Source organism: Alexandromys fortis, unplaced genomic scaffold (genome assembly GCF_014885135.2).
Source record: "Alexandromys fortis isolate MF-2015 unplaced genomic scaffold, M_Fortis_MF-2015_v1.1 scaffold_48, whole genome shotgun sequence".
NCBI classification, from domain to species: domain Eukaryota; kingdom Metazoa; phylum Chordata; class Mammalia; order Rodentia; family Cricetidae; genus Alexandromys; species Alexandromys fortis.
This window is the reverse complement of record NW_026067947.1, coordinates 11,847,676-11,866,696: the sequence shown is the minus strand read 5'-3', so window position 1 is coordinate 11,866,696 and position 19,021 is coordinate 11,847,676. Positions and strand designations below refer to the sequence as shown.

Sequence of the window (19,021 nt, the reverse complement as noted above, 5' to 3'; positions counted from 1 at the left end):
TGGGTGAGAGAATGTTTGAACATACCCCTGCAGGTTGAGGGGGGACTGATCTCAGGAACAACTCAGACAGAGCACTTGGCTAGAGGCTGCTGTGCCCACCTGCTTTGATGCTTTGAATGCCCACCTTCATCTCTGTGGTCAGATCTCAGCTCTACTCCCCCTGGGAGGCCCATTTGACAACATCCTGTCTCACTCACCCACAGTCCAGACTGACATGCTATCTCTGTGTTAGGTGATCTGGTGGCTTCTGTGCCCTTCTTCTGTATGGCTCACCTCTCCTATCGTCATGATTGTGTAGGTATTTCATGAATGTTTGCCTTAGCTAGATTTCATTTTGTAAGGTGGGTTGAATGCCTCACGGGTTTTGTTTTTATTTATTTGTTTTGTTTTCTTTATTTTTGAGATAGGGTCTCTCTGTGTGTCTCCGACTCTCCTGGAACTCCCTCTATATTTCATGCTAGCTTCAAACTCAGATATCTGCCTGGTTCTGCCTTCTGAGTGTTGGGATTAAAGGCATGAACCACAATACCTGGCTTTGAATTGTGTATTTACTATTCTATCCTTGGTACAGTGACTGTCACGTAATAAGTTCATAATACCTATCTAGCAGAAAGAAAGCTTATCATTCAGGTATTGTGTTGGAGCATTTAGTTTTTGAAAGAGCAGAGTTCAGACCTAGTATGACTTATCTCTCTGGCTGCAAAGGCAGCTCTTCCTTGGGGAGAGATACTGGCTTGGTCATCAGGGTTGAGGTGAGTTCAGAGCTGCAGAGTTCTTTGGAACGGGCAGGCTAGGGCTGGATGATTGGATAAGATAAAGTGCTTCTGTCATTTGTACTTTTACTGAAAAGAATAGTTGTTTGCTTAACTTAGGAGTCAGTGTGTGGTGTGGGCTCAGGAAGTAAACTGTGATAATCCTGGAAGGGGAGAACTTAATATAATAGGATAACAGGGCACAGTTGCTCTCCTCCAGCCTGTTCCAAGGCTCCTGATCAGGATGAGTTGCATGAGGTAAGGTGGGGTCAACAATGCCTGTGTAATGTGCGCTTACAATTACTTTCAAGGCATAGGTCTTTTTCTAGAATTTATTTTTATTTCATGTGCATTTGTGTTTTGCCTGCATGCATGTCTGTGTGAAGGCATTGGATCACCTAAAACTGGAGTTACAGGCAATTATGAGCTGCCATATGGATCCTGGGAATTGAACTTGGGTCCTGTGGAAGAGTAGCTTGTGCTCTTAACCACTCAACCTTCCCGGCATAGGTCTTTTAAGGCTCAACTTAGATCAAGGAAAAGAATGAGTCTAACCTTCCTTTCCCCAATTGAATGTTGGTCTTTATATCATCAACTCCACTATAGAAACAAGGTAGATTACAAGTAGATTACTCATGCCCAAGGATACCCAGCTATAAGAAATCCATTTGTGCCTGGTAGTGGTGGTACACACCTTTAATTCCAGAATTTGGGAGGCAGGGGTGGGTGGGTGGGAGTTTGAGGCCAGCCTCGTCTATAGAGTGAGTTTAAAGACAGCCAAAGCTACACAGAGAAACACTATCTCAAAAAGAAGTTCAAAAAGAGGAATCAATATGTGCAAATAAGAAATTAACAGTGGGCTGCTGTACGCCCATAATCCCAGCATTCAAGAGGCAGAGGAGGGATAACAGAGGCCAGTCTGAGCTATATAGCAAGGCCCTATCTAAAAAAAAAAACTCAAAAACGAAAAAGGGTGAGTTAGAGATGTAGCTCAGTGGTAGCACACATATGTCCCTGGATTTGATCTCAGTACTGTCAAAGAGCAAAAGCAAGGACGAGAGTGAGAGAGATAGTATTTTAGTGGAATTTTCAAAATACCCTTCAAGCATGTTTTCTATAGATGATTATTTTTCAGGCTTCTTGAAGTTAGAGTTTTATACACACTGTCCAAGTACTCTACCATGGAACTGCACCCACAGCCCTCCACATAGAATTAATTTATGTGTTATAGTCATACTGTGCCTTAGTTACTCGTCTGTTGCTATGCTAAGATACAACGACTGATGCTACTTATAGAAGAAAGAGTTTATTGGGGCTTATAGTTTCAGAGGGTGAGTCCCTGATCATCATGGTAGCGAGCATGGCAGCAGGCAGGCAGCAGACAGGCAGATAGGTGGTAGGTAGGCAGGCAGATAGGCAGCAGGCAGGCAGACAGATAGGCAGTAGGTAGGCAGGCAGGCAGATAGGCAGTAGCCAGGCATGTGGGAAGGGCAGGGCACTGGAATGGTAGCTGAAAGCCTGTTATTTGCAAGTGGAGGCAGCAAGAGATACAGACAGAGAAAAAGAGAGAGACAGAGAGAGAGAGAGAGAGAGAGAGAGAGAGAGAGAGAGAGAGAGAGAGAGAGAGAGAGCACATTAACTGTGAATGGCATTGGCTTTTGAAATCTTAAAGCCCACCTGGTAGTGACACACCTCTTCCAACCAGGCCACACACCCCAATCCTTCCTAAATAGTTCCACTATTGGGACCAAGCATTCAAATATATGTGCTTGTGGCATCCCTCTCATTCAAACTACCATATATGGGCATTATGATTAAATCTACTTGGTCTGTGTGTATGCGATACAGGATTCTGCTGAGTGCTCTCAAATTATTTAAAGATGGGGCATACTGCCACCTATTGCACCCTCTGTCAATGTTAAAGGTTTTTGTTTCTTTTTATAACAGTACTTTCTTTTATTCCTTTTAACAAAACATCCAAATCAGTACCATATCCTATGTCTATCTACATTTCAACTGAGAAAGAGTAAAATTGATCAAGTTTCGGCTTTCACTGAATGCGTGTGTTCCTTGAGCCATTCTCCCTTTTTGCTTATAATGTCCAACCCTGCAAGTGTTTCCAGTCTCCCTGTGAAGACCTGAGATGTAGTGTATGCTAATTGTGGGGATAATGGTCCAGGACGGGAAATTTCACTAAGAACTGAAGCAAAAAGTCTTGAAAATTTTGTAGTTTCACCCTTCATAACAAAAATATTTGTGTTCTGTTTGAAAATGCAAGCATTGTTCTCTTGCATGCAGCCTATGAAGTCATCAAGGTCCCTGCCTTAGGATTTAGTTAGAAGTCACTCATCTGACCTGACAGCATCTCTACTGCGGTGATGATTTTGTCTTCACCCTTTTAGAGCCTGTTCTGATGAGTTTGTGTTGCTAAGCGTAGAGACATTTTAGTTACCATGCTCTCTGTTCCATTTGATTCTTCCAGTTGTTAGTTAGGTATTCCTTCAGTTTTATTTATACTTTGTGAATTTGAATAGATCTGCAATTTCTCATTGTTCGCTGGTGCCAGTCGAAAAATTCTCCCTGACTGTTTTTATAAGGATAGCTGTCATGTTTATACTACATTTCAAGAAACCTCTGACTTTTTGATCTGCTTGTCTAAATGCATTCAGTTTTTGAGCGAGAAGTTGTAAAATTGTGAGCTTGACATCTTTAAACTTGAATGTGCATAATTACACAGTATTCCATCTTTTTTCTGTGTGGGTTTTATTCTGGGCTGAGTGTGTATAAGAAGCATAATTTACCACCTCTGGCAAGAATAAAGGCATTTTGCTCTTTTCCCCTTCCTCCTTCTTATAAGTTCTTACTACAAGTCTGGCTATGTCCCACGGGAGAGGTGGGAAACCATGTCTTTGCTCTGTGGTGTCCATTTCTCGAGGGGGCATGAGACTCACATGGATTCTTTTTTCATTGCTATTGGTCACTGGCAGGCTGGTACAGCTGTTTCGACTTAAACCCAAGTCAGTTGCTATGGAAATGGCTGAGTAGAACTAGGTCATGTTTAAAACCTTTTCCCTTGAATATAAAGCAGTGCTATAACTTGAGGTTGTCTTGGTTGAGCAACAAACATGTAGGTGGACAACCACATCCAACAGAGACTTTCTTGCCTTAGGATGAGGTGGTTTTTATGTTTTTATGGCAGCCTGTCCTCATTGCTGCTTCTTCTCAGTAAACAAAACACCCAGAAAAGAACAGTGTTAGGGGTAGGATCATTTGCAGTATAATGCTGGATAACTCCCCATGTGTGTTTGTTCATAAAAGTTGCTTTATTTTATAAAGTCTCCTAAATGTGATGGAATAGCTTTTATTCTCAAGGCAGAGCCAGAAGTTCAAAGACAAGTTTTTAAAGACATGGAATTAATAGCCCTGACATTTGGGACTGAAGAGATGGCTAGGTTAGGAACATTGGTTTCTCTTCCAAAGGTTCTGGGTTTGATTCCTAGCACCCACATCTTCTGGCCTTGTTAGGTTCCAGTAACACACGTGATGAATAGATGTACATGTAGAAAAACCTTCATACACATTTAAATAAAAATGAGACATGTTGATATCTGTGGCCCATGTTACCACCAAAGGCCATGATGCATGGTCTTTGCTGATACCTGAAGCCATGTTGTTGTCCCTGGCCAGTGCTGCCACTGAGGGCCATGTCTGGCTCCATGGTCTTACTGCAGGCAGAGGTTCGTTCTATTGATGTCTAAGGTTCATGCTCTTGCCAGAAACTCTGTGAAAGTCCTTGATCCATGCTACCACTGACTATAAAGGGCAAGGAAGTTGAATGACTGTAGATGCATAGTTGAGAAAGAGAGACATAGAAGGTTTCTGTGACACCCCCCCCCACCAAAAACAAAAGATAACAGCCTAGACAGAAAGCCATTGAAGAGAAATTTTTAACAACTGTGATAAAGATGCTGAAGTGTAGCTCTCCACAAATGATGGAGAACTATGAGTAGGGAAGGATTCAGTTTTCTTTAAGGGGCTGGCCACTGGAAGTTTGATCATGTGCCAGTGGTTGTGTGGGCAATGCAATTGGACCTGTTGTTTCTTTCCTTCCTTCCTTCCTTCCTTCCTTCCTTCCTTCCTTCCTTCCTTCCTTCCTTCCTTCCTTCCTTCCTTCTTTTTCTTCTTTCTCTTTCTCCTCCTCCTTCTTTATCAGAGGGGTAGGGGGGGGCAGACCTCTGAGGACTAGGAAGTACATGATGTGATTTAAATCCACACACACACATGCACACACACATATTTTAAAAAATTTAAAAACTGACATTTGCAAGAAGAAGGTATTCATGACATTGAATGGAGTGTACCATGAGTTTAGTCAGAAAGCATCTTGGCTCATCCAGAGCAAGTTGTCCAGGATGAGCAAGGCCATGCCTGCTCTCAACATAATTATCGTGAAGTAGCTTTAGTTTCTTGTGTCATTTGGAGACTTTGACTCTGCATCTGACTATCACAGTGGTAACTACGGTCAGTCTCGTGGACTGGCATGTCGTTAGTGTCCTTATTTGTGCTGAGGCTTTGCTTAGTTTGGAAGTCATCCTCCTGTTTGTCCTCTCCGTGGTGCATCTTGCTGCAAAGGAACAGGCTGGCTTATGTGTAGATAGTTCTTGAATCAAGCCCGTGATGAAAGACTGTCATAACATACTCTTTTTGGGAATCCTTTGATGCAACACATGCTGTTCCTTGACTTTATAGCCCATGGGCACTTCCCACAGCCTGTGAGTATTCTGAAGGGGTGATCTGATGGGTGGATGAAGCACAGACTGGAAAGCTATTGGTGATAGGTTTTTACTAATTGAAATATGTGTTCTATAGACACTTTAAGATGATTTTGTAACATGCAATAACATGAATAAATAATAGTGAAACTAGTAACTAACACTTGATGATTCTTATTCCTTATCCAAATGCTTTGTGTGCATTTTGTTATATAATTCTTATAATAACCATAGGGAACACAGGGGATTTTTATCTCCACTTCTCAAATGAGTAAACCGGGGTCTGGACAGGGCAGAAAGCTTGAGGTTTTATGTCTTGTAGCATGTCATATTGTTTTCAAATGCAGGTAGCATGTACCTGCTAAATAGTCAGGCGCGTTTAACACTGTGCCAGGGTGAAGTATGCATTAACATTTCAGATAACCAATGCTTTTCCCGATTGTGGTGGACGGTTTGCTCTTCAGGGGAATATGTGGCAATATTTTGATTCATTTCTGCATGTGCCACAGTGGCTATGCAACTGGTGTGTAGTGGGTAGAGGACAGAACGGCTGCTACACATTCTGCCTTCCACAGGAGGCCCCAACCAAGATGGGATTGAATGGCCTAGAGAATATCCAGATGCCGAGTCCAATAAAGCACAGAAAAAAGCGTGCATCTCTTCTGGTCCTTCACCTTGTTAAGTGTATATAGATTTTCCTGGAGTTTTTTTTTTTAATTACTTCTAACTATACTAACATACATTTTAACACAAATATTTTATGGAAACAAAGTCAGATCAATACTCTATAGGTTATCTTTATAACAATGCATGATACATTTCCATGTTTAGGTAAGTTTTAATAACTAAGTTTAGGACAGCTGGGTAATTTGTAATTTTTATTTAGAAGCAGTGTTCTGTGAGTCCGCACGTATCTCTGCATTTCTTGCTTGTGTTCTGTGTAGTCTGCATATATCTTTGCATTCAGATCTTGTTGTTTTGGATTAAACAGGACTCTGTGGTCTTTGATCAAAGACTTGAGGTCATAGTATCTCCTCCTTATGCCCTGCATTATGGGTTCTTTTTTCTCTGTGGATATCAGTGAGGCTGGTCGTTGTATAGCTCCAGGACCTTAAAACTTGTTCATTTTGGGTGGCGTGCTAGAGTATTGTGAAACTAAAGAAAAGAAAAAATCAAAAGCCGAGAAAGAGAGCATGAAGGGAAGTCAGGAACCTTGTTCCAGATGAGAATGTTAGGATAAGTATGTTACTGATGAGCATGTTACTGATGAGTACGCATCTGGATGCAAGTTTGAATTTCAGAGACATACTGGAAATGGAAAGAAAATGAGGTGACTAGCTTTATACTTTGTACCTTTTGCAATTAAATAATTATTATGTATTAAAAAAAACTGTCAATAGACTAACTATCCTAAACTGTACTCTGATAGTTCCTGGTGACAATAGTGTACCAACATCATAGGAGCCTGAGGCATTTTCTTCCCCATTAGGGATCTCCACCTGGTAAAGCCAGATTACACTACAGAAAAAAATTTCAGGATGAGCCAGAGTAAAGTAGAGTTAGTGAGCTCATTGAGTATTTAGACAGCAAGTCATCTGGGGAATGGACAGGACACTGCCCCAGGACATGGTGCAGGCTTTTGGACAGTCATGCTTGGCTGCCACACTGCTGTGTATGATCCCATGGCTTTCTAGGTTGCATTCTACAACAGATGTCATTTATAACAAAATTTAAGCCAGACTCAAAGTTTAAGTAAAAATGTACGAATTGGCTTACTAATTTTCCTTAAAGACTTTTTAAAATGTAGGTTTTTTTTTTATTAGGCTTTCAGCTTAGATGTAGGCATGAGAAAGGAGTGCTAACATGGTAAAGCTCAAGATGACTATGGTTCTGCTCATTTGTAGTTTTAGCATCTTTGCCGTAACCTTCAAACCTGCATTGCCCCTAAACGCAGTTTTGGCAATATCAGCTGTGGATTTTTTTGTTTGTTTGTTTTTGACTGTTTTTGTTTGTTTGTTGTTGTTTTGTTTGAAGATTCCAGGCAAGGAGAACTTCTTTGTTTTCTTACATCCTTTTACTTTTTGCCATTGTTCTATCCTATATCACAGGGACCCGGAGACTCCCTCTGGGAATTAGGCTTGGTGCCTGTCACCCTCTGTAAGTATCTGTAGTGAGCTGAATTCAAGGAAAAACTAGGGATAAAGAAAGAATTGACAGGCCACTGCTGTAGTAGCCCTTGGGTCTTCTATGGACCCAACTCCATGGATATTCTCCTTGGAAGAACGGTTGGGGAGCTTGGGGAACTTCTCCTAACCTTGTATTTGTTGTCTCTTCTAAAGCTTGGTTATGTGGAACCTGCAGCCCTTTCCACAAAGTACAGTGAGCAGAGGTGGGTGCTACCTAAAGTCGTAAGCTCTTTGAAGAATATTCAAATTACTATTTATTATAGCTCCAAACGGGAAATGCCCAAATGCCCATTGGCAGGCTGAATGGATATAAACATACATTGTATTCCTTTTCATTGCTAAAGGTGAAAGAATTAGTTCAAAATACAAAATGGCATGAGAAAAAAAATTAAAGGCACCCCAGTATCTACCATCCAGATTTGACATAGTTTGTTTTTTCTTTTTTTTAACTTTCAGAGCTAGGATCTTCCACTAGCAGTGTTTTGTGCTGCGAGTGGAGCTGGGCAGGCTGAGTTATGTGATTACCTCCTTGAAATCCAAGAGTGGGTGACCTGAGCTTTCTGTGCACATCTTCCCTTGACAGCAAGCGAATTGCCTGTCACGGGCACCACACAGAACACACCAAGATTAGCTGCCGATGAAGTGAAGGAAGCCATGCTTTCCGTTTCCGAGTGCTGCTTTAGCCAGTGCCTTGCAGCTGTGGTGAAGGACAAAGCGCCATTCTGTTGAAGTGCTTCAAGCAAATGCCATTTTCATCAGATTGTTGTGCAGATATCTTAAATGTTTTTGATTGTGCTAATGTGAAAAAAATAAATGAGAGTAGTCTTGATGTTCACAGTGACAGTGTTAACTGTTAGCAGGGACATAGTCCCTGTCACTTCCACCCCACCAAACTCACAAGAATGCAGTCTGTTGAGAATACTATTGTCATGGGGCTAAACTTGAGTCTGCTCTAGTTTTTGTTAGAAGAATTGTTCCCAGTTTTCTGTTCTTCTCTGTTAGCAGTAATGTGGCTCTCCTTGTGTCTGCTTGTCACAGGGCCGTGCTCAGTGAGACTGGTTCCCTTTCCCCACTGCTTGCTCAGTCATTACCCTAAGTTGCTAAGGGCAAGCCTTAAGCCCATTTTCTAGAATTCTTCACTCTAATAGAGCTGCTGCTCTATTTGCAAATGAGCAAGCAGGCCTGGAGGGATTAAATACTGTAACTAGCAGAGCCATAATTCAAAGCTAATTTTGATTGGCATCACAGCTTTAGGTTCTAACCAGTCACTCAGTGGGAACCCTTTCTCCCTCTCATTACTCTGGTGAACACGATTAACAGAACCCTAAAAAGTTGTTATGTTTCTAGTAACGATTTTCTTAGTGCTTTGCAGTCTTACTGGATTGGGCCTCCTCTGGAGTCTGAGTTAGTTGGGGCTGGATCTTGATCCCATTTCACAGATGAAAGCTGTCGGAAAACATCATGAACTTACCCAGCTAAAATTGGGCTGCAGGTTGAACCATGGTTTTTTAAACATAGTTCACTTTTTTTTCCCTATGTGTTTCCACTTGATCCCTGCCCTCTTTGGATAACCTTCCACCTCATGTTTAACGTGAAGATTAACTGTTTCCCCTTTTCTTTTATTCTTTATTTACTCTTTGGAAATTTCACATCATGCACCCCAATCGTGCTCACTTCCCAGTCCCTCTATATCTACCACACATCCCTGCAGCATGTTCCCCCAAAGTTACTTCAAAACAGAACAAACAAAAACCTACCTTGTTCTTCCATCTTTCCAACACTCCTTCATTCATTCTAGTGGCATTGGGAGCTTCAGTGTGTTACTCAGTAAACCCTTTTGCCCCACCTGCAAAATGTTCATTGCAATAAGTCATTAGTTTGGTTCAACACCTCTGGCCAACCATTGGGCCCTCACTGAAACCCTCTTGGATATCTTGCCCCAAGTCGTGAAGATCCCAAGGCTATCGTTCTGCAGGACAATCCCTTTGTGTACTCCAGCAGGTCAGAGATGGTACAGGTGTTAGGGTGGGCCAAAGCCTAGGATGTGGGTCTGGGTGGTGCCTAAGCTGGTCAGTCTGCTCTCGTAGGCCCATGCCATTGGAGCCAGCTCTCCTATGGCTGTGGTGAGGGGTAGGGCCATCTCTCATGAGTGCTGGGGATCAGCTCTCCCTTGGGGGGAGGGTCCAGCTTTCCTGCTGCAGTGTCTAGCAAGAGGCAGGGCCAGCTGTCTTGGGTGCAGTGAGGGACAGAGCTGGCTTAGAAAGGCCCTTGGCTTTCAACACATATGTGGTGACATGAGTCATGGGCATCAGCCCATGTTGGGCTACAGACCTAGACATGGCCCATGGCAGTAGCCCAGGACTGGATGACCCCCATGGCAATAGGTGGCAGCAGGGGGCCACTATGATTGGTGTGGCCCTGGCTGCAATATGGTCCTCAGGCACCAACATGGTCTTAGATTGTGGCCTAGGCCCCAGGTATTCGTGTGGCCTTTGGTGGTGTCGTGGGTCACAAACATCAACATAGAACCTGACTGTGGTAGGACTGGGGACCCAGACATGGTGCTTGGTAGCAGCCCAGGGTTGGATATCACCATGGTCCCAGGTGGCAGTGCAGGCCACTCAGATTGGCATGGCCCCTGTGGCAGCAAAGCAACAGACCCCTGGCATTGGCATTGCCTTCGATAGTATTAGGAACCATTGACGTCAGCACAGACCCTGTCTGCAGTAGGGCCAAGGATGCAGACATGGCCCTCGGCAGCAATCCTGGCCCAGACAACACCATGACTCCAGCTTCCAACACCAAAATGGCCACAGGATGCTGCCTAGACCCTGAGCGTCCACGTGGCCTTTAGTGGTACCAAAGGCTATAGCCATTAGAACCCACCCATGGTGGTACCAAGGACCCAGAAATGGTCCATGGAACAGCCCTGGCCTGGATGACACCCATGGCCCCAGGTGGCAGTAGGGGCCACGCAGATTGGTGTGGCCCTGGCAGCAACATGGCCCTCATGTGCCTACATGGCCACAGGTTGCAGCCTAGACTCTGGGCATCCTGGTGGCACCACAGGCTGTGGACATCAACATAGACCCTGGCTGTGGTAGGACCATGGACCCAGACGTGGTCCTCATCAACTGCCCTGGCTTGGATGTCATCTGGGTCCCAGGTGGAAGCACGGGCCACTCTGGTAATGTGGCTCTCAGACACCAACGTGGTCCCATGTGGCAGCCCAGACCCTTCCTGTCATTTAAGATGGAGATGTACCTTTCTCTCACTAGTCACAGATTTTAGAGGATCAATGGGCAGGGGAACCTTACAAAATCCTGGAGCTATGCAACACTTACATACACATATCTGCTGAGTCACTTGTGCCTTATGGTATGGATTAATAGTTTTTTGTTTAAAGATGTATTTACATGTAACTCTGTTGTCCTGATATTCTGTAAAGGCATATGTTTTTGAATGAAAAGACCTTGAGACCTTAAGTGAGATTTTTTACTTATCTTTTGCTTGTGTATATGAGTTCAGTGTTTTCTGGAGTCATGGTAGCTGACAGGGCCTCTTCTCGGTTGCTTTGAGGTTGCAGCTGCTCCATGGTGGTTACCTGTCAAAGGCGCTAACTGGAGGCACCCAGAGGGCCCAGACTCCAGCATTCTGCACAGGTGAGTCTGGTCATGCCTAGTTTATGTGGTTCATTCAAAAAAAAAAACAATTCTGTGCTCTTGCAGAACTCAGTAGCTGTCTTCAAATGTAAAGTGAATGGCAAGCGTGGCCAGCCGCTCTTGGGGAAGGAAGTGGATGGCAGGAAATAATGTCTGCAAAGGCCTAGCCACTGTCTTGTCAGAGTTCTCCTCACAGATTTCTTCCCTTTGGATAGTCAATCACAAATGTCATGACACGTTTACTAATGGCAGTCTAGCCATGAATGAGTCTTTATGTGGGAAAAGACTGTCTTATGGATGAGTAGTTGTGTCCTACCAGGTGGCCTTGGGTATAGGATCCATGTGCTCTGTAGTCCTGCAGTGACATACTTAGAAGCCACAGTCTGACTAAAAAAACCAGAGTGGCAAGTCGGCCAGCAGGTCTCCAGGGTGACAAGGAGGTAATTATCTCAATCAAAAATAGAGATGCATGCTAACCCTGGAGATGGAGAGGGATTCGATTATGACTCAGCTTCCTAACAGTCCGGGAACCGTGTTCTCCTAACCCGGTTCTTCAGATGGTGTGTTAGGCCTTTGTTTTTAACCACGTTCTGGGTTATTGCTCTTACAGCCAGGGAGCGGGGAGTACATTAAGTTCAACTTCAGAGATACAACCCCTTGACAGATACCGAACTTTAGACAGTCTGAGCTGGCTTCCTCTAGAAATAGACACTGAGGTAGAATGTTGTAGGATGCCTGGAGACCTGGGGAGAACTGGGCTTCTTAGTTCCCAATTCATGTCTTCTGTCCCAAATCCAAAGCTGATTGTCAAGCTAATAGAAGAAGGAAAACCCGAAGGAGAGTGCATTTTCAGTTTGTGCTGCTAAGAATTGTTCTACCATTGGGCTGCACCCCCACACTGAACTGGACTTTTAAAATTCTGTACTAGATGCTGAGTTGCTCAGGAACATTTTTTTGAGAAAGTTGATGAATATCCTGGTAGGAATTCAGATATGCATGAGGTGTGGAGTGGGTCAGTCTAATTCACTTTTAAAAGTGACCAGTGGTTACAGTGCAGTGCCATTGACTTCCTTCATCTCTCAGGAAAGGCTGACTTTGCATTGGCCAGAACACTGATTCTCAACCTTGCTAATGCTGTGACCCTTTAATACAGTGTTCATGTTGTGGTGACCCCAATCATAAAATCATTTTCATTGCTACTTCATAACTTTAGTTTTGTTAGTTATGAATTGAAATGTAAGTAAATATTTGATATATCAGATATCTGATATGCAACCCCAGAGAAGGGGTTGTTTGACTCCCAGAAGGGTTGTGACCCACAGGTTGAGAACCAATGTGCTAGTGTGAGACAGATTATGCTGGCTGATTCTTAGCAGGGTAGCAGAAAGACGCAAAGTTTAAAGTCAGGTGTCTGCAAACAGGCTAAGGTAAGAGTTTGACATGTAGAAAAGAATGTCTGTTAGCGACCCACACTTGAGTAAGGGAGTGGATGCAAAACTGCAGTGCAGGCCCAACAAAGCTCTGGCCCAGTACACATGGAGCTCTGAGGTGTGTACAGCCTATGAGCCGAGTCTCTGTGGGCCTTATGTTCCTGTTGTGATAGTCACTGGGGACTCGAAGGTACCCCTGGCTGTTCAGCATCTGCTGATGGCACTCTCAGCAATGAACCAGTGGGCAGAGCTTCCCTGTGTATATCATCTCTGTGGAATCTGTGGCATCCAAGGCTTCAAACTAAAGAAATGCTTGAGTTCAGGCCCAAGACTAGCTGTGACCCACTTGGGAGTCTAAGACTTAAAGTCCCTGTGGACAGTACAGATGTGTCATGGCTAGTATTTGAAGTCATGACCAGATGGAGGGAGGGGTGACTATGATCGCTTTCGGAATATAGTTTTTAACTGTGGTTGCTCCTCCCTAGGCCAAATCATCCGGTTCTCCATGTCTCCTGGAATGACGCTGTTGCCTACTGCACGTGGGCAGGGAAGAGGTTGCCCACGGAGGCAGAGTGGGAGTACAGCTGTAGAGGAGGCCTGCAGAACAGGTACTCACCTCGGAAGGCCTTGCATTATCCAACTTCGCGGAGTCCACCCCTTCTCCCCCACCCCACCCCCGTCCTCTTCCTTTTAGCTCCGTGGAACTGCTGTGGTCAGAAAGTTGATTAATGACAGCTCTTGTTCTTGCTAGCTCTTCTTCTTCCTTGTGAGGTCCTTTGGTGACACTAGGGGGTGAGTCACCAACTCTTTCCAGTTCCTAAAGCCAGGTATGGGGCCAGATGGGCTCTCTGCAGTCCCAGAGTAGTTCTAGCCGTGCATCCCCTCTTGTATATCCCTCCCAGAGCCGCTTGGCGGGCTGCCCTGTTTTTATTATTTTCTTATTTTAACTGTCTTCTGAAGCAGTGGTATTTCTCTGCTCCTACAGCCATAAGATAGAAAACTCATGTTTGGGTCACATCTTCTAGGAAAAGCTCCTTAAAATAGACAAGGCTTTAAAAAAAAGTGTGGTGTGCTGTGCCTGCTCATGCTACCATAAAAGTCCAGGACGATGCCTCGTTTCTCAGATTTCTAGACGGCTTCTTTCAGCCACGTCATTTACTTCGGGCCTTCTCCCCAGTGAGGGGAGCCCACAGTTGTTATGCCCTCGCCATGAACTGTTATAAAGACAGTTTTTAAGATTCCAATTAAAAGCTATATTTATGAGTATGTCTTTTAAGGCAGATGTTCATTCGGAACAAACGTGCATTGTTTGCTCTCTTCGGTTGCATCCTTTCTCTTGACTGCAGTCCAGAAGCCTGTGCACCGTGCTGATGCCTGTGTCTTTCCCGATAGGCTTTTCCCCTGGGGCAACAAACTGCAGCCCAAAGGCCAGCATTATGCCAACCTTTGGCAGGGCGAGTTTCCTGTGGCCAACACCGGGGACGATGGCTTCCAAGGAACTGCACCTGTGAGTAGCCAGTGTGGGTTTGTTTTTATTTTTGTTTTGTTTTGTTTTAATAACTCTCCAGGGGTCCACCACCCATCTCCCAAATCAATGTGCAGGAATGCCCAACCTTAGCTTGGCTTATTTTTAGCCAGCTTTCCTAACTTAAATTATTCCATTTTTCTGTAACTATATTTTGCCTCTGGGCTTTTTACCTTACTTAATTCTATATGTCTTTCTTCCCTTCTTACTCCATGGTTGTTTGTGTGGCTGGGTGACTGTCCCCTGGCATTCTGCTCTCCTGTTCTTGCTCTCTCTTGAACCTAGATTCTCTGTTTTATTCTCTCTGCTTGGCAGCCCCAGCTATTTTTCTCTCCTGCCTAGCTATTGGCTGTTCAGCTCATTATTAGACCAGTCAGGTGTTTTAGACAAAGTAACACAGCTTCACAGACTTACACAAATGCAACATAAAAGAATGCAACACATCTTTGCATCATTAAACAAATATTCTACAACCTAAGTGAGCATACCACAAAGCTAATATTCCACAGCAAGCCAGGCTTCTAGAGAAGGACGTTGACCCTGGGAGTTGAGGCACTCTCGAAATGGGATGAAAGGACCTGGCGCTGCACCACGTGCCTCTAATACCAGTAGTTGGGAGGCTGAGGCAGGAAGATCAGAAGTTCAGCGTAGCTACATAGTGAGGTCTAGGCGAGCTCAAGTTACTCGAGACCCTATCTGAAGCACACAAAACCAGGGCCAGGGAAACTCCTCAGTCCGTAGAGGTACTTGCTGGCAAGTGTAGTGACCTAAGTTGCCACCCCGAACCTGTGTAGTGTGAGGAAAGAGCAAACTCTCATAAGTCGTCTCTTGATTTCCACACTTGCCCTGTGGCACAAGCATGTCCAAATACATTGTGTGTGCACATGCACACACATTCTCGCACGCGTGTGTGCTCACATGCACACACACACACACAAACACACACACACACTGTTAAAAACCAAAGCAAAAACTACAAACCAGTCCTCTCCCCCCCCAAAAAAAAGTAAAGTAAAAGGCATCTCTTGTTCTCTGGCTGACCCTGTTCTCCCGACACTATCGACCTTCAAGAGTGTTGAACGCTAGAAATCATCAAATGTTTCTTTCTGACTATGTGATGCTGACCATGGGAGGTTTAGAAAGAGACACGCAGGGTAGAGGAAACTAGCCTGGAATTCTTCCCCTCAGGTTAGCATTATGGTCCCTGCCTTTCCACTCATTGTAGGGGTTCATGGTGACTGTGGCAGCAGCTTTGCAGTGTGCCAAGCACAGTGCATCTAACTCCTGCACTACTTCTTCTGGCCACGAGGCCCCCACCAAGTCCTCATTCTGTACCCTGCTCCATACCACAAGTCTTGGCTAAGCCTGAAGGAAGGTAGAAAGCATCACCTCCCTAAGACAGCTAATTTCTTACCAAAGAAAACTCTACATCTGGGAGACGAACAGTGATCCTGAAGAAAGTTGAGGAGGAACCAGCTACCAGATGGCTTGGTTTGCCTTTTCTGCCTCTGTTGAATAATGCATCGTCTCCCCTCAGTTTGTGTTGCTTAACATATATGTAACTCACATACATGGAACTGGATACAAACACCAGGCATCATGAGCTTGTACAGGCTAAGTGTCCTCAAACAACTTGTTTTTTAACTTAATTCTGCTCTAAACACCGTGGCGCCTAACAATAGCTCAAACTGATTTTCAGTTTCTCTTAGATCAGGTGCTCCTTTGCTCTTTCTTTTCCAAGAATTTTTTGGTCTTTAACTCTCATTTAGTTAGTTTTCAAGCTCAAGTTTTCCAACCATTTGGTCATATTCCAAATAACATATCTGTGTCAAATATATAAATAGACGTTGCAGGAAGAGTTTCTTGAGGAAAAAAAATACAAATTAAGAAGGAAAAAAAACTGTTTGAAAGATTGCTGGAAGAAAACGATTGTTTTCTTCTAACAAACCCTGTTATGGGCTATTTCTCCATCACAAAACTTCTTTCCTCATTATGGTAAGAGAAAGTAGAAATGTCTTTGTCTGGTCTGAAGAATGGTACCGCTCAAAACTTCTGCTGAAATATAGTCCTCAGTTTAACAGAGCTAAGAGAAGGGCCCCGGGGAGGTGACTAAGGGATGATTTGGTATCATGAGTACTTTTACAGACAGGCTCAAAGTTGAATAGGCTGTGCTATGGCTCTGGCCATAGGAGGACACAGTGCTCTTAGTCCCTTCAAAGGGATACACAAATTCCTCTCTTACTGAGATTTCCAGTCTATGGCTATACCACCCTAAACGCGCCCGATCTCGTCTGATCTCGGAAGCTAAGCAGGGTCGGGCCTGGTTAGTACTTGGATGAGAGATTTCCATCTTAGACTTCCCAATTTCCAGATCTGTGAGATATGTCTCTGTTTATCAATGCTTCAGGCTATGGCATTTTATTATAGCAGCACAAATTAACGGAGACAGTTTTTAAACAGAGCAGCACTACTGGACTGTCGGTAAGAGCTCTGTGAGAAAGGAACTCTTCTACATCAATGAAAAGAAACAGGCCACGGGCACTCCTGAATACCACTTAGTGAAGAAAGTTTTCTAGGTTGGGAATGTAGCTCAGAGGTAGAACACATGTTTAGCTACAGGCAAGGTATTGGGTTTGATTCCTGGAGGGAAAGGAAAGGGAGATGGGGAGTAGACAGAAGTTTTCTAATTTTTAAACACTGATTACTGCTGGGAATATTTTTTAAAAAGTAAGAGATAGGTTGGTATATATATACAAGGTGCCTGTATATGGTGGTGCCTGATGTGAGTGCATCAAACTCCAGGAAAGGTGTTGGTTGTCTGGGCTGGTGAAGTGGCTCAGTAGGTAAAGATTCCTGCCACTCAGCTTGACCATCTGAGTTTGATCCCTGGGACCCAGATGTTGGGAGGAGGAAGACTTCCGTTAGTTGTCCTCTGATTTCCACGTGCACACTGCGGTACATGGACACACACACACACACACACACACACACACACACACACACACACACACAAGAAATGTAATAAAAGGATGTTGACTATTAGCAAGAACAGTCCAGTAGCTTCACTTGTAGGTGTGGGTAACCCTTAAAATGAATAGCACTCCTTGTCTCAAACTCATTTCCAACTTTTTTTGGATGTAAACACATGAAAGAACCTGTCAGGAAGGGAGACCTTGGCAGGAGGGGTCTCTCTCAGTATGTGGTGCCACCTAGAGCAGCTGCAGTAAATCCTGAATCCAGGGCATGGCTCAGATGGAGCTGGAGAGACAGACCTCAGTTGTTATAGTAACAGCATTCTAGTGAGAACTGTGAAGGCCAAAGTACAGAAGTGTCCACGTGCTCAGCTGGACAGGATCGTTTTGTCCTGAGGGAAGAACAGGTTCCATCCCAGAGGCACAGGAAACAGCCAGCGTTGTCTCCGTTGTTTGGAGAAGTCTATGGTAACTGTAATGAACCGAATCAATAATGTAAGCACTAGTCAATTTTAGTGAAAGGCCACAGTCAAGCTGCTTTGGATAGTTATGGGTATTTCCTGTATTTACTACCACGGTATTGTATGCACATTTAATTAGGTGAGCTGAAGAAAAAGAATCGAGCCATTTCTGGGTGCCATTGTAACACAAAGCTCAGAGGACCTGATACACACACACACACACACACACACACACACACACACGCACACACGGGGGGGGGTGGTGGTGATAAGGACGCTCTGCAGATGTTTACTTTGCCTTTATTGTGGCATCATGATTGACCTAGGACCACCCTAGCACCTAGTTACACAAACTCCTGCTTTGCTTTCCCCTTGTTTAACATTAGAGTGTTTGACAGAGAGGTCACCAGGTGTCTGCAGAACTTCCCTAAAGACATTGCTCCCGGAGTTACCAAGATAAAATGGTTCCAGTTACCAGGAGTTCTGAAGGAACCCATTCTAGAAACAAGACTTGATCAAGGATGAGGCAAGCCTCTGTCTTTAAATTGAGTTGACATACACAAAAACGACCTTGGACTGACCTGAACCATCTGCATGCTCTGGAAGACTAGGACAAGAATTTAACTTTTTTGTTTGTTTGCATTTTTAAGACAGGGTCAGGCTAGCATAAAACTCACAGTCCTCCTGTCCCCGCTCTTTGAGTACTCAGCACTGTGAAGTTAAGGCGCAGGATGGATATTCTGCTAGGTCACTGTCCCCCACCGTCATTCATTCAGTTTTGTTTTAAGGCTTATCGACTTGTGAGCCTGAAGGCGAGCATTTCAAGAGGGAGTGAACTTTTCCATTTGTTTTCATCCGAGGCCCCTGGAAGGAAGCTTTGGTTAGTGTGATACATATAACCATGAGCCCTGAGCATTCCTTCTTCTTACTGACCTCCTCACATGGACTAACTTAGTAATTAAGAGGGTGGTAACTTCTAGATTTTACCTCAAAATCCTGTTATTTAAGGGGGGAGGCAAACCTTTGATCAGACACTGTTACTTTCCTGTTGAGGACCAACAACACTCATGAAGGACAGATTCTTTTTTTTCTTTTTTCTTTATTTATTTTTATTGAAAAAATTTCCGCCTCCTCCCCACCTCCCATTTCCCTCCCCCTCCTCCCACTCCTCTCCCCCTCCCTCTCCAGTCCGAAGAGCAGTCAGGGTTCCCTGCCCTGTGGGAAGTCCAAGGTCCTCCCCCCTCCATCCAGGTCCAGGAAG

At 44.2% G+C, this 19,021-nt stretch overlaps 1 protein-coding gene across 1 annotated transcript in view; it reads left to right on the top strand.

Annotated features, from left to right (window-relative positions):
• The window catches only part of Sumf1 (sulfatase modifying factor 1), a 94,797-nt gene that overhangs the window by 27,674 nt on the left and 48,102 nt on the right, over window positions 1–19,021 (top strand). Inside the window, exons 4-6 of the mRNA XM_050149402.1 lie at window positions 11,290–11,372; window positions 13,288–13,410; window positions 14,195–14,309. Coding sequence (XP_050005359.1) covers window positions 11,290–11,372; window positions 13,288–13,410; window positions 14,195–14,309 — 321 coding nt within the window. The remainder of the gene's footprint in view (window positions 1–11,289; window positions 11,373–13,287; window positions 13,411–14,194; window positions 14,310–19,021) is intronic.